Source organism: Mauremys mutica, chromosome 1, assembly GCF_020497125.1.
Source record: "Mauremys mutica isolate MM-2020 ecotype Southern chromosome 1, ASM2049712v1, whole genome shotgun sequence".
In the NCBI taxonomy this organism is placed as follows: domain Eukaryota; kingdom Metazoa; phylum Chordata; order Testudines; family Geoemydidae; genus Mauremys; species Mauremys mutica.
In genome coordinates, this window is record NC_059072.1 from 163069162 (window position 1) to 163084324 (window position 15163).

Below are 15163 nucleotides of genomic sequence, written 5' to 3' on the forward strand. Positions count from 1 at the left end.
GAACCAGCGGGGACAGTGGACAGCGTACGGCAGATGGCTGATCCAGGGCCTCAGGAAAATCCTCCAAGACCGAGCCTGGGGAGAGGCCTTGGAACGAGGAGAATTTCTCTCTCTCTTTCCGTTCTCGCAAAAGCGAGGAGGGCTATGCGGGGGAAGACCCACTTCTGGAAAACGGAATAGATAAAGACGGGAGGAAACCACCACTTGTGAGGCAGGAAGGATCTGCTGAGACGATCCGCCAGCTGAATCGCCTGGTACACAAGGCAGACTGCTCTCAGCTCTCGGACATTGATGTGTAAGGCCAGCTCTTGCGCTGACCGAAGGCCGTGAGTGCGAAACTACACCAGGTGCGCACCCAGCCGAGAGATGGGCTGTCTGTCATGAGGGACCCCGAGGGGTGAATGAAACAGCATCCCCGGATACACCGGGGAGGACGCCGACTCCCGGTCGAGGGAGCCTAGGCTGCTCGGGGGAAACGAGACGACCACGAGTAAGCCATCTCTGCCCGGGTGGCACCCCCAAGTGAGCCACGATTGGAGTGAACAGAGGCAAAGCCTGGTATGTTTAGTTGCAAATGTGTAGACAGCCATGTGACTCAGGAAACCGAGGCAAGAGCGAGCCCAAGTTGGCGGGAAGGTCCGTAGACCTTGTACAATTGTTACCCTCGCCTGAAACCAAGGCTGAGGAAAGCAGGCTCTGGCGAGTCTGGAGTCCAGGACGGCCCCAATGAATTCCCTTCCCTATATGGGAATCAGAGTGGATTTTACTATTGATCATCAGGCCTAGACACAGGAATAGGTTCGTGTCGATGCCCACATGACTGGTACTTTGGGCCTGGGGGTTCTTCGAATGAGCCACTCGTCTAGACACGGAGAACGTGTATCAGACGGTGGCGAAGAAAGGCGGCGACTACAGCCATGCACCTTGAATACCCCTGGGCTGTATAGAGGCCAACCGGGAGGGCCGTATACTGGGAATAACGATGGTAGGCCCCAAACCGAGGGTACCTTCTGTGTGGAAGAGAAATGGCAATGTGAAAAACACGCGCCCTTCATATCGAGGGCGGCGTACCAGTCTCCGGGATCCCAGGATGGGATGACGGTCACCCTGGGTACCATGCGGAACTCATCTGCATCGTGACTTGTTGAGTTCCTGCAGGCCTAGGATAGGTCTGAGACCTCCCTTCGCTTAGGGGAATAGGCTTCGCCCTTAGGTACCTCCTGTATAGCTCCGATGAGGAGGAGCGTCCGCACCTCTCGCCAGAGGAATCGCTCGTGAGAGGGGTCCTTAGGAGGGGCGAGGATGGGTAGGCTTTTGCCCCATTAGTGGTCAGAAGGACCCTAATTCTGGCTCCTTTGGGGTGCGGATTGATGGCCACGACCGTGTAAGCCACGCCCGCTGGCCATGTCCTGACCTTGTCAAGGCGCAGGGTAAGAGCGGAGGTTGGGGACGGAAACGTCGGCGCTGAATTACCGGCGTGTGTATGCCGAGAGAGAGAGAGAGCAAAGTGACCCTGCTGCCCTTTAGGTTCTGCAGCCTAGGGCCAGTGTTGTCAGAGAACAGGCCTGTGCCATTGAAGGGCAAGTCCCGTATAGCATGCCGCAGCTGCGAGGGAAGGCTCGATAAATGGAGCCCTGAAACGCGCCGCGTGGCAACACCCGAGGCCAGAGTCATGGTAGCGGAGTCAGCTGCGTCCAACGAGGCCTGGAGGGAAGCTCTCTCCAGCTCCGTCCTTTGCTGCAGGAGGGCATCGAACTCTTGACGGGAGTTCCGAAGAACCGACTGTAAATTTGCCCACCGCCACCCACAGTAGCGGATAAGCAGGGCTTGCTGGTTCGCTACACGAAGTTGCAGGGCCCCCTCCGGGTACATCTCATGGCCCAGTAAGACCACACGCCCAGCCTCTTTGGATTTAGGGGCTGGTCGCATTTCGATTAGAGGAGGGCCGGAGGGGTATATTCCTGCCCTCGCCTCATCTGGGGAGGAGGAAGAAGAAAGGCCCGGGACAAGCGGGTCCTGTGTGGGCTCGAGCTCCTGGACAACCTCCTGATCCGGTGGGATCTGGGAGCCCGGTGCCGAACCGGGGGTTGCTCTGTACCGGTCGGACGGGGACGACTAATTGTCACCTCTGGCACCCAGAGCTCGGAGGGAACGGAGCGAGATGGGATCACCGGTACGCCTCTGGCGTGGTAGTACACCCACGGCGTCCAGAATGACCACTGATAGGTCTCCTCGAAGACTCTGGAGGGCACATCGGAAAACAGAGTGCTACGCATATGAAGTGTCCGCACGGGACGACACTGATGCGTGGCTGGATGGCCCTGGAGGAGCTGAAAGCTCTTGGTAGAGTCTCCGTCTGTAACTGATGTCGCTCGATGCGGCACCGGGGATTGGTACTGGTAGACAGACCGGTACCGAGAACGGGACCTGCCACCGAAGCTGTGCCGGGCGGTTGACCGAGGGTGCGAGGCTCGATGATCAGGAGTGGCTACGAGCGTCCCGGTGCCTGGGGCTTGATCGGAGCCGAGACCTAGATCGGTGACGGGACCGAGAACATCTGCGGGACCGCGACTCTGAACGGTGCCACTGTGCGGTGCCGAGGTAGGGTGGTCTGATCAAGGCAGGCTTGCCCATCGACTATGTAACCCCCACCGGCGGTGCCGGGGGTTGAGGCAGCGTAGATGCTGTCGTTGCAATCAGCCCCCTCGCCGTGGACACTGTCTCCGGCGTGGAGGGAATAGTGAGCTCGACCATAGCTGGCACCCCGGATGCAGCTTCATAGCGAGCTCGACTACGGTCCGTACCGGGGAGTGCTCCAGCACCAGACTCGACGGCTTTTGCCTGGCCGGAGTTAATGGTGCGGGCATTGTCGGTGCCGCGGTAGACATCGGTGCCGGGCGATCCGACTGAGCATAGCGCTCGGCTGCGGAGCAGGCGGCTCGGACACAGCTTCAGGGCGAGCTCGACCACGGTCCGTACCGGGGAGCTTTCCGGCACCGGACTCGATGGCTCTTGCCTGGCCGGAGTTAATGGTGCGGACATTGACGGTGCCGCGGCAGACATCGGTGCCGGGCGATCCCACTGAACATAGCGCTCGGCTGCGGAGCAGGCGGCTCGGACGCAGCTTCCTAGCGAGCTCGACCACGGTCCGTACCGGGGAGCTTACCAGCACCGGACTCGACGGCTCTTGCCTGGCCGGAGCTAACGGTGTGGATACTGTCGGTGCCGCGGCAGACATCGGTGCCGGGCGATCCGGCTGAACATCGCGCTCGACTGCGGAGCAGGCGGCTCGGGCGCAGCTTCCGGGCGAGCTCGACCACGGTGTGTACCGGGGAGCTTTCCGGCACCGGACTCGACGGCTCTTGCCTGGCCGGAGTTAATGGTGCGGACATTGACGGTGCCGCGGCAGACATCGGTGCCGGGCGATCCGACGGAGCATAGCGCTCGGCTGCGGAGCAGGCGGCTCGGACGCAGCTTCAGAGCGAGCTCGACCACGGTCCGTACCGGGGAGCTTTCCAGCACCGGACTCGACGGCTCTTGCCTGGCCGGAGTAACTCTTCATCCTCCAGGAGAGAGGTCCATGCCGAGGGTAGGTCGGAGTCAGCGACGGTGGTGCCAGGAGGCCTTGGCGGCACCGGCGGTCCGGTGCCGAGGGAGCGCGCCGTGAAAACTAACTAGCGCTCGGCGCCGAGAGCGGAGGAACAAGAGCTGCCTCCCTCAGGAGCTGTTTAAAACGAAAGCCCCGCTCCCCTTTGTTCACGGATTAAGGGCCTCACAAATGCGGCACTTATCTGTGAGGTAAGATCCCTCGAGGCACTTAGGAGAAGATCTCTTGTCGGCAGCGGCTTGTGGCCGGCCGAGCATTAGAAAACCCTGTGGACTGGGCATCAGACCCGGCCCCGGGTGAGGGGAAGGGGATAAACCCCAACCCCTGTAAAATAAATACACTATACTATTCTACAAACAAACAGAGTTAACTACAACTATAAACAGAACGAGAGAAAACTACGAGTAGCTAGGGAAGTGGAGGTCAGCTGAGCTGTGCTCCACTGTTCCAACGGCCGTCACGGGCGGAAAGAAGGAACTGAGGAGCGGACGGGCCGGCTGGGGTATATATCCTGCGCTATAGCAGCGCCACTCCAGGGGGCGCCCAGCCGGCCCGCCGGAGTTGCTAGGGTAAAAATCTTCCGAAGAGCCGTGCACGCGCGGCGCGCACACCTAACTGGAATGCATAGGAGCAATCACTCGAAGAAGACTCTATGCATCTGTGAGAGCCAGAGAATAGAACAGTACAGCATGGACAAGTTCCCCTCCAGTGCCCTGTAAATGTATCCCAGACCTAGAGTTGGTTGGTTGGTTACATCCAAAATTAATTTGGGAAAATTGCCAACATGTTTTTGCTTCAAAGTGCTTTAAATTGAACCTAATTTTCTTTGTTTTTGTGGTTGATTGAATTTGTAGCAAAGACACTGTCAAAAAGATTATTGGAACTTTGCATTTACCAAAAACCTAAATCAGCTGTTTTAATTTTACCAAAAAAACCTGACATTGGGAGAAAACCAAAAAAAGTCAATAACTATTTTGATAAAATTTTTAATTTGTTTTCGATGTAAAAAAAATCAACCAAAAGTATCCAAAAAGGCATGAAAATGTTGATGTCAAATTTCAACAATGTCAACAAATTTTCACACAAGAAAATTATTTTAGAGACTTTTTTTTCCTTTTTTTTACAAGAAAATGTTCAAAAAATTTCAACCAGCTCACTCAAAGCTGAGGTAGAGGGACTCTCACTCTGGACAAAAGAGGAGTCAAGTCTACCTGGCTCCTTTGGGTTTGGCATATTGCCTGCTAATAAAAGGAGCATTTAATGTCAATTATCTGATTATGTGGATGCTTGTCGACTAGGAGCTCCCGGATTCTCACAGGCCACCACAGAGCTGTCCTGAGGTAGCAGCTGTCAGTTTCTATTAACCTAGACTGGATTTGAACTAGTACAAGTCTCTGGAGCCTATCAGTCCCCAGGTCCTGAAATATTTCTTGCTCTTTATCACCCAGCATGCTAGGTTTGCAGGATACAGGATCTTTCCCCCTCAAAATTGGAATAATCCCTGAAATCCAAGGACATGTGGCACCCTAGCCAGGTCCCTGCCCCTAGTGCCAGCACTGCCCCTATGCTTCATCACCCTGCAAGTCAGCCACATAAACTGTTTCTATTTGGGTTGCTGCCCCTAATACCCTACTGCCCTAGTAGGCAATGACCCAGCCAACCAACTCTGTCTTATGTGGTTGAGGCTGCTTGTCCTCTGTGCTTGGCACGCAGCAGGGAAGATGTGGGGGAGGGAGGGAAAGGCAGCCCGAGCAGCTGTTTATCTCCCATCTGATTCCTGTCAGCAGCAGGACGAGGTGAAGAGCAATGACCTGGGCGTCACTAGCATCACCACCACCTCTTGCATCACTAACCACAATGAAAGTATTTTCCCAGCAGTAGCAGCAAAAGCAGCAGCCACTGCCTCGTGTATCTCCCAGTGTGGCATCAGCAGGAGCTTGCACCATGGGGCTCTCCTGCACGTGCCTCCTTCTCTTGATGTTGCTTGGTTTGTGGTGGCCAGGTTTGGCGTGGCATCGGGTGGAAGCAGCTCAGGTCCGAGAGCACTACATAGCCGCAGAGACTACCAGCTGGAGCTACAGACCCCAGTCCAAAGAACAGTCCAGGTAAGAGTAGGAAGATGTGGAGACAACCAGCCCCCTCCTGGGCTGAAAGGGACTTGAGTCTCCTGAGGAGTTTGTGCACAGCTGGGCTTAGGGCCTGATCCAGCCTATGGAAGTTGATAAGAGTCTTTGCATTGACTCCAGTTGGATGAAGCCCTTAATTTAGTTCAATGCTATCAGCTGTTAAATTCACACAATGTGATTTTTTTTTAGCAGTTTTTATTGATGCCATTTTGACAAAGGCAAACTTGGGCTCACACCAGGGCCTCCCAGAGGATTCAGGGGACCTGGGAAAAACAATTTCAGGGGGCCCCTTCCATAAGAAAAAGTTGCAATACTATAGAATACTATATTATCGTGGGGGCCCCTGCAGGGCCTGGGGAAAATTGCCCCACTTCCCCTCCCCTTGCCGGGCGGCCCAGGCTCACACCCATGTCCTCTGTGTCCCCAAAACTCTCACTGGGGTCAATCCGACATTGAGAATTTTTACATGAGTCTCACAAGATTTGGTGTGTTCTCACAGCTTCAGCTCCTGCGGCTAGGTGAAAACATCAGAATCTCAGCTTTCATTACAACAATAAAAAAAACGTTTCTGGCCTTCACAGTTGTGTAGAAAAGCTCAAAAGCCACAAGGCAAATAAAAAAACATCTCAACATTATTATCATTTAAAATCTCATCATTTGGGGAGAAATTTGGAGTTCTTTTCATTTGCTTTTTGGTCACACACTCTTCACATTTTGAAGTTTTCTCTGCAACCACTAGAAATCTACTGTTTTTTGGTTGTTTTTTGTTTTTTTTTGGTTTTTTGTTTAAGCTGAGATTCTCATGCAAACTTTTGATTCAAGTGACTGGGGCTTTAAGAAAAAACATCAAATGTCACAGAACTAACAACCAGAGTTGGCAATACTACATCTATTTTTAAATAAGAAAAGGTCCTTACAAAAAACAACATAGATTTTTAAAAATGTAAATGAATAATCTAGTTTACTTTCTTTATCGTTACTTACTAAGTATATTTCTTCAGCTGGGGTGATGAATACACAATAGTCAGTTTCACTTTCAGGTTCCCATGGTAGCACTGACAGTTTTTTTGTGATTAGTATTATATTTGTGTGTGTCTGTGTGGTTTAAAAAAACAAAAACAAATTAAAAGTACCAAAAAGTAAATGACTTACAGCTCATATATGCTGCAGAATACTACAGGCTTCATGGGATCTCCAACAGAATTATGCAATTTTACAACTCTTCAAAGCTGCAAGAACAGACAATGCAAAACCAGACAGTACTATATAGGCATAACACATTAGGGTGGAGGAGACAATTATAATATAGGAGACCTACGTGACTAGGGAGAGGAGGGAAGGACCCAGGAGGGAAACGGTGGAGGAGTTAGGTGGAATGGAAGTCTGACATTCTTTGAGCAGCTTGAATGTTTTTTATTCAAATATATCTAGAGGACCCAAAACTTCTTTGAACACATTTAATTGATCTCTAAAGTGATAACCTATTCTTTTATTGGCTGTTCACTCAGAAACAAGTTGGTCCAATAAAAGATGTTATCTCACCCACCTTGTCTCTCATATCCTGGGACAAACATGGCTACAACAACACTAAAAACAACTCAGGTCTGAATACGCAACTGCTCTATTTTGGGCATAAGCTTACGCTTCCATTTTGATTAAAAAAATATTTTTTTAAAAACAAAATCTCATGTTTTTGAACATTTGAGGCTGGCAGTACTGTATATGATATAACCAGGTGTAATTTTTCAGAGCCGTCTGCCCTCCAAACATACACCGTTTGGGCTTGCATTCACATGTCCATGACGTTTCCAAGCTGCTCTTCAGTTTCTTTTTTGCTAGGTATATGTCTCCCACTCATCTCTGTGTATAGAAACCAAACTGGCTAGAGGTTTCGCTCTGTTTACACACCCTGGCTGGTCAAAGATTATTTCTGGCTGTACGTTATTACTAATCCTGGCAGAAACATTTCAGATTTTTGAAATTTCAATTAAACATTTTAATGAAAAAATGTCAGGTTTTTCTAATGATCCTTTTGTAATAACTTCCTTTTTCCTAAGCCCCAGGGTCGATCAGGCATGTTCCATCTAACATCATTACACGAGGTCACATATCACCTTCGTGAGGACAAACTGTTGCAGGGAAAAACTCCGCAGTGAGCTCCATAGATCAGAGCCTTCTCTTGCTGCAGTCAATGACAAAATTCCTGTTAACTCAGGGGGCCCAATTCTGCTCCCCATGGAGTAGAAACCTGTGGCGTTTCTGCCTGATTCTTTTCTTGCACGAGAGTGACTTAGGGTAATCCACAGCCTTGCAAGGCAACAGATCTGCTCTGAACTCAAAGGCTGGATCCTGAGCCATCACTATGGGCTGACCTCCCCTTCATCCAGCTGCCCTGCCTCCCTGTCTGTGCAATGTCATCAGCTTTCCCCTACCAAGCCTGAAAGGAAGATAGGAGACTTTGAGGGGGAGTTCTTGCTGAACCCCCCCTGCAATAGCTACCAAGAAATCTACCAATCAGCTAGGGATGCATGACACAAAATGTAGCTGCTCTGCCCTTCCAACCTTCGTTTCAGCTCAACACCTATCGTCCAGCCGCCATGTGCTCTCTTCCTTTTGCCTGCTTGGGTTTCTTCTACAGCACATAGCATGGGATCCATTTGTGCAAATACTTTTATGTATCAAAAGATAAAGACAGTTGCCACATTGCGCAAGAAGCAGTTTCCTGAATGGTTTTGATCTCCTTATAAGAGGCCAGTTTGCCTTATAAGAGGCCAGTTTGCTCTTTCAAAGGGGAACAAATCACATTTTCTATTTTACCTAAAAGTCACGGCACTTACAGATAATTGCCACGCTGAATGATTGTGCTGAGATCATTGCAGGTGATCTTGAAACTGAAGCACAGGGATGAGGGATCCGGGTTCTGCTCCCAGCTCTGCAATACACATCCTGTGTGACTTTGGGCAGGTCACTTCAGCTCTCTGGGTTCCTGTTTCCCCAACTGTGAAGTGAGTCAACTAATACCAACCTCGCAGTAGAGCCAAAGGGAGCTACAGCATAGCAAAAGGTGGTTACTTTATTAAACTGTATCACAATAGTGTCTAGAAGCCCCAGCTGCTATCGGCGGCTCCATTGTGCTAAGTGCTGAATAAACATGTAATAAGAGAGTCCCTGTCCAAAGAGCTTATACTCTAAATGGACACAGGGTGGGAGGGGAAACAGATGAAATGATTTACCCAAGTGAGAGCCAGGAATAGAGGCCAGGTCTCCAGAGGCCCAGTCTAGTGCCCACTCGACTGGACCACACTGCATAGCTAAGAAGCTTTACATTTAATTTATTTTTTATACTTCCTATTGCAGATTAGAAAATTCAGAGCCTGTGTTTAAGAAAATTGCCTATAGAGAGTATGAAGCAGATTTTCAGAAAGCAAAACCAAGAGATACTTTCTCAGGTAAGCAGAAAATAACTGTCAAAGCCAGTGTCTTCTATGTGCAGGAAAATGTGCCTGTATTTGTATACCCATCGCCAGCATATACTGCAAGCCAAGCAAATAGAGAGAGAATTTAGGTGGCTCTTCTCTATAGCGCAGGAGCCCAAAGCCCCATCCCTTAAAAATATTGGCCTCCATTATCAGTATTGATTAAATTAGAGAGGGTTCAAAGAAGAGCCACAAAAAGGACTACAGGGTTAGAAAACATGTGATTGAGTTCTCAGAGTCTGTCTATTTAGTATCAAAGGGGTAGCCGTGTTAGTCTGTATCTGTAAAAGCAGCAAAGAATCCTGTGGCACCTTATAGACTAACAGACATATTGGAGCATGAGCTTTCGTGGGTGAATACCCACTTTGTCACATGCATCCGACGTAGTGGGTATTCACCCACGAAAGCTCATGCTCCAATACGTCTGTTAGTCTATAAGGTGCCACAGGACTCTTTGCTGCTTTTGTCTATTTAGTGTAACAAAGAGAAGGTTAAGGGGTCACTTAATTACGGTTTATAAGTATCTACATGGGGTGCAAATATTTAATCATGGGCTCTTCAGTCTAGCAGAGAAAGGTTTAACAGGATCCAATGGTTGGAAGTTGCAGCTAGACAAATTCAGACTGGAAATAAGCTGTACGTTTTTGACAGTGAGAGTAATTAGCCACTGGAACAATTTACCAAGGGTTGTGCTGGGTTATCCATCACTGGCCATTTTAAAATCAAGACTGGGTGCTTTTCTAAAAGATCTGCTCTAGGAATTATTTTGGAGAAGTTCTATGGCCTGTGTTATACAGGAGGTCAGACTACATCAGCAATTCTCAAACTGTGGTTAGGGACCGCAGAGTGGGTCATGACTCCATTTTAATGGATTCTCCATGGGCTGGCATTAGCCTTGTTGGGGCCCAGGGCCAAAGCCAGAGCCCTACTGCCCAGGGCCAAAGCCCAAAGGCTTCGGCCCTGAGTGTGTGGGGTGGCCCTCAGGTAACAGGCAGGCTGACTCCCTTGGGATTCAGCTTTGGTGCCCCCACCAAGAGCAGTGGGGCTCTGGCTTTGTCCCCCACGCCTGGGGCGGCAGGGCTCAGGTGGGCTCAAGTGAGCTCAGGCTTTGGTCCCCCCTCCGGGGGTCATGCAGACATTTTTGTTGTCAGAAGGGGGTTGCAGTGCAATGAAGTTTGAGAGCCCCTGGACTAGCTGATGACAGTGGTTCCTCCTGGCCTTGGAATTCATGGATCAGAAGTGACTAGTAATTGGAGTGTTTCCATTTTGGGGTCACTGATTCGAGATGCCTTAAGAGGGGCTGATTTTCTAAGTAGGGTGGACTCAGCACTTTTTGAAAATCAGGCCCCTTTACAGTATTTCAAACTGGGCACCCAAAATCACTAGCCACCTTTGAAAAGGTAAGTCATTGACTGTTTGCAGCTTCATAACCAGGAGATTTCCACTGCCTTCCTTATTGTGTGTTTCCAAGGTCATCTGTGTGATGGGTTTGTATGTGATGCCATTGCTGGCCAGAATACAGGCGCACACTATTGCAGCATTTGCAGAATATATGGGCACCCATTTTTGGAGGCTAGTTTGTATATTTCCAGAGCTTGAAAAATGTGGGTGTTGCTCCCTTCACTTCCACTGCTATCGATCTCCCACACGTGCAGCACTGTGCAAAACAGTCACACTGATCACACTCAATCCTCCAACCCCAGGCTCTGTCTGACACCATTTGCCATCCTCTGCCTGGGCTCATGATGGATCAGTGCACAGCTGCAGAGGCTCCCCCCTTAGAACTTCCCATTATGGATTCCATCACTCCTCCTGGAAGAAATCTAAGGTCACCAGGGGGACAGGTTCTGGGGCGTATTAGTGGGTGGAGTGGGTTGCTGTAGCGGGGTAGAAGTGGAGTAGTGGCTTGGTGGGGTCGTTCCCTTTGACTTGGATTTTCAAGCAAGCCTGCATGGGGGACTGCACCCCTGAACCTCCACTATTGATTTTGGATAAGTCTTGGAACACTGGGGAAGTTCCAGAAGACTGGAAGAAAATTTATTTAAAAGCATAAATGGGCTGAGCAGATTGCTGGTGTCCAGTTGCCGTGATCCAACCTGCAGGGTCGAGTTTGTGATTAGATCCCTCCCGGGCTGACAGTGTAGTCTCTGGGAACTCATCCTCCCTTCTCCTTTGGAGCCACTGACTCATTTCCTCTCTTTCAATAACACAGCAGGAAAGGAAGTGAGTAATTGGCTGGTTGCTTGTTAGACAGGGCCAATCCTTACAAAGTGGGGAGCAACGCACTCTCTCGGTAAAGCAATTTCTAACAAGGCAGGAAGACTGTCACAGATCTGGTTGGGCACCCCCTGCTAGCCACCCACTAGACTGCTGTGAGGGGAATCCAAGCCTCTGGATCCCTGGCTATGTTAAGGCTCTGGGCCTGAAGACAGTCTAGCCCCTGCCCTGATCTTGGAGTCCCCAGACACACAATCAGGGTGCAGACTTTCTATCTGGCACCTTCTTATGAGAGCTGGAACCCACTCTTGAGCTGCTGAGTCCCTGGGCACAATGGTGACTCTTCAGTGTACTCAAATACCCCCTCTCCCTACACTCCACTCCTCCAAGGTGAAAAGCTTCCGGTTTATAGTTTAACAGGAGGCATGTAATAATTGTGAAGCAGATAACACACTCTCACGCTTTGCACAGAGCCTAGCACAATTGCTCTTTTACTTAATCACATAAAGCACAAGACAATACAGATCATATAGAACACAAGAACCATCCTAATCACAATGCGCCTCACTAGCTCACTCTTTCCTTGGGAGTCCTTGGAGGGACACCTGTGTCCAGGAAGGTAGACAGGCAGGGTTTCCCCTGCCTTATGCAGGCTGTTATATGCTGGGTGGCTCATCCCACATGGAGTTTCCTTCCCCCAGCCCCTGTGACCTTGCTCTCTCCTGCACAGTGCTTCCACTTCTTGTGCGTCTCTCTGCATTGATATGCCCCCTTCCAATACTTGGCTTCCTTTGTTCTATCTTTTGCTAAGTTTTCCTTGTTCCATAAAAGCCCTCCCCTCAGACAGGATGGGTAAAACTGCCTTTTCCCTAGGATGCAGTCAGTGGGTGGAGTCAGGTGCCGCTCAGCATGAGTGAGGGTATCAGAAACTGGCCCTATCTTTATTCATTATAGAAACGTCTGATCAGTTACACCTGGGCAAAGTGGGGTGTAAAGTGTTAATCTGAATTCTCCATTTACACACATCAGTAAGAGCATTTCACACCCATTTTGCACAGGGGAAAATGACTAAACAAAGGCAAAGCAGTGGAGAATCAAGCCCTACGTATTTACAGGTAAATGTCTTCTAGTTAAATAAAAAGAAACCTCCTTTGCAAGGGCTTGATCCATTTTTGCATTAATGTTAATGGAAAAAATCCTTTTGACTTCAGTGGAAGATGCCTCATGCCATCACTACAATACCTTTCTTACCAACCCCATTTCCACAGCATGCGTTCTGTGACTGAAGGATCTTTTTTTCCCTGATTGTGGGTATGTCTACACTGCACTGGAAAGTGTGATACCAGCACAGGTAGGCATACCCACGTTAGCTTAATCTAGCTAACATGGCTAAAAGTAGCAAAGAAGATGCAGGAGCATGGGCTTCAGTGTGGGCTCCTCCTATGTATGTACTTACATTGTTAGTCTGCACTGGTGCATCTTTTCTGCTCTTCTTAGCTGTGCTATCTAGATTAAAGCTAGCATGGGAATGCCTTGCCGAGCTGCAACTGCATGTCCCACTGCAGTGGAGACATACCTTGTGTTGTGAAGGCTGTTGCTCTGGATGTCACATTAAACACTCCCTGACTTCTGTCTGCTTTCCTAAAACTATGCTTGTACTCGAGACTAATTTGTAAGGGGAGAAATCCCTTCCCCAACCTTTAAGCTGTCTGTTCACAAAACTTTCCATAGCCGGGAAACAGCCTTCTCGCTTCATGTGCAGAATTTTCCTATGATTTTCAGTGTCCTTTGCTGAATAGATCATTCACAACCTTATTTACATTGGGCCCCATCTGTTAGATCCTTGTGTGCCTTTCCACCATCCAAGTATTTCACAGCTAAATCACTGGATAGGATTAATCCTCATTGCACTGGCATTAAATCCTATGCCTTTATTTTGTGCAACTTGTCCTTTAACAGGAGTTCACTCTCCCACTCAGGAGAAGGTGACTCTCTCCCTTTCACTAAGATGCACCATTTGATACTCATTTACTCTTTTTATTTTTAATGCTGAATTTCTGCAGGACTTCTGGGACCAACTCTGCGTGCTGAAGTGGGAGACACTTTAGTTGTTCACTTTAAGAACATGGCCAACAAACCGCTGAGCATTCACCCACAAGGCATAGCTTACAACAAACTGTCAGAAGGTATGTGCTGTAAAATGCCATCTATTCTTTTTTTCTACTCAAGACTATATAATCTTAGATAGAGAAGGGCCTAAAACCAAGTCCAGGGTATGGACACCATCGACCTTTGATCTTTGGATCTGAATCTACATTTTGTGGCCCAACCTCATCTATTATTACATCAACCATGTGACAGCCCTGTTGTCTGAGATGTGTATACTGCTGGTTGACTCTTCCCTTATGCTGGTGACATAGCTGTTTTGCCAAAGCTGAGAAGCTGGAGAACAAAAGTAACTGGTCAATTAAAATACCCACCCTGAAGAAAGGGAGGAGGGAAGTTGTCAGCTGCTGCAGGCTGACACAAACTGACTGGCCTGGTCTACACCTAAAATTTACTTTGAGCTAGCTACATCGCTCAGGGCTGTGAAAAATTTCACACTCTGTACAAATAGTTAGATCAACCTAATCCTCACTGTAGGTGCAGCTAGGTCAATGGAAGAATTAATCCGTCGACCTAGTTACTGCCTCTCAGAAGGATGGACTAACTATATTAATGGAAATCCCCTAGTGTCAATAAGGAAGCGTTACACTTCAGTGGTACAGCAGCAGCACCGTAGCTGTGCTGCTCCAATGCAGATGTATCCAGAAGAGAGTCAGGGGCATCAAGCAGGATGTAATTTGGTCCCCAAGAAAACATGGGCTCCAAGGCTACCTAGAGGCTTGAGGGGAATGCCTAGGGTAGGTAAGACAGTATGTGTATAGTTCTCTTATTTTCAATCTGTCTCTCTCAGTGTAGCGCGCCTTTCGACAAACAAATCATACTTTGTTTTGAAGAGGTTGCTTCTGTGTCACTGTGTACTACCACTGACCACAGGCTCCCAAGGAGAAACTCTTGCAGGTGCCAAGCCGTTGGGCTTGCTAGATATCATGGTTGGCAACCAGGCAGGTGTGATCCAGAGACCAAGTCGGGGAGTGGGTGGATCAGGGGATCTCACCCCAAAAAGAAGTGGAGGCACAGCCCTGCCACTTGAAAGAGATGCAGTCAGGGGACTGGAACAGGGTCTCAGAAGGGGTGGCCTGTCCAGGGACTATGACAAAGGGTACTTACTATCTCCCAGTAGGAGCTCAGCTTCTTGCAAGATCTGGCCTTTGGCTGTCAGTTCTTAGAGGCATGGTACTAATATATCCTGCTGGTTTCCTAGACTGCCATAGAGACTAAATCAAACTTGAGTAAAGCTATCCATTTAAGACAGTGCCAGTCTATCCTGCCAAATGATTTACCAACATCCATTAATAAAATTAAGGATGGAATCCAATTTGATGTTAACTTCTTCTAACTGGCACTAAATCAGCTAGATTGCATAGAGCTGCAAGTGCAACAAGGGGGTAGAAAATAGAGTGGTGAGGGAGGAAATGTTCACAAAATCCCCCCAAAGACTGATGTTCTGTGACCTTTGAATTCAGTCTGTGGCTGTTTGTGCACTAAATGAACTGCACGACATTGTCCTGCCTCCTCACACGCTGTTGACTCCAAACAGTTACAGTGTTTTCAGAAAGCACCTTATCCTAAAT

At 49.0% G+C, this 15163-nt stretch overlaps 1 protein-coding gene across 1 annotated transcript in view; it reads left to right on the plus strand.

Annotated features, from left to right (window-relative positions):
- The first annotated feature begins 5390 nt into the window (after positions 1-5390).
- The window catches only part of LOC123361648 (coagulation factor V-like), a 62084-nt gene continuing 52311 nt past the window's right edge, over positions 5391-15163 (plus strand). The window contains exons 1-3 of the mRNA XM_045001690.1: positions 5391-5712; positions 9091-9182; positions 13490-13612. Coding sequence (XP_044857625.1) covers positions 5552-5712; positions 9091-9182; positions 13490-13612 — 376 coding nt within the window. The 5' untranslated portion in view covers positions 5391-5551. The remainder of the gene's footprint in view (positions 5713-9090; positions 9183-13489; positions 13613-15163) is intronic.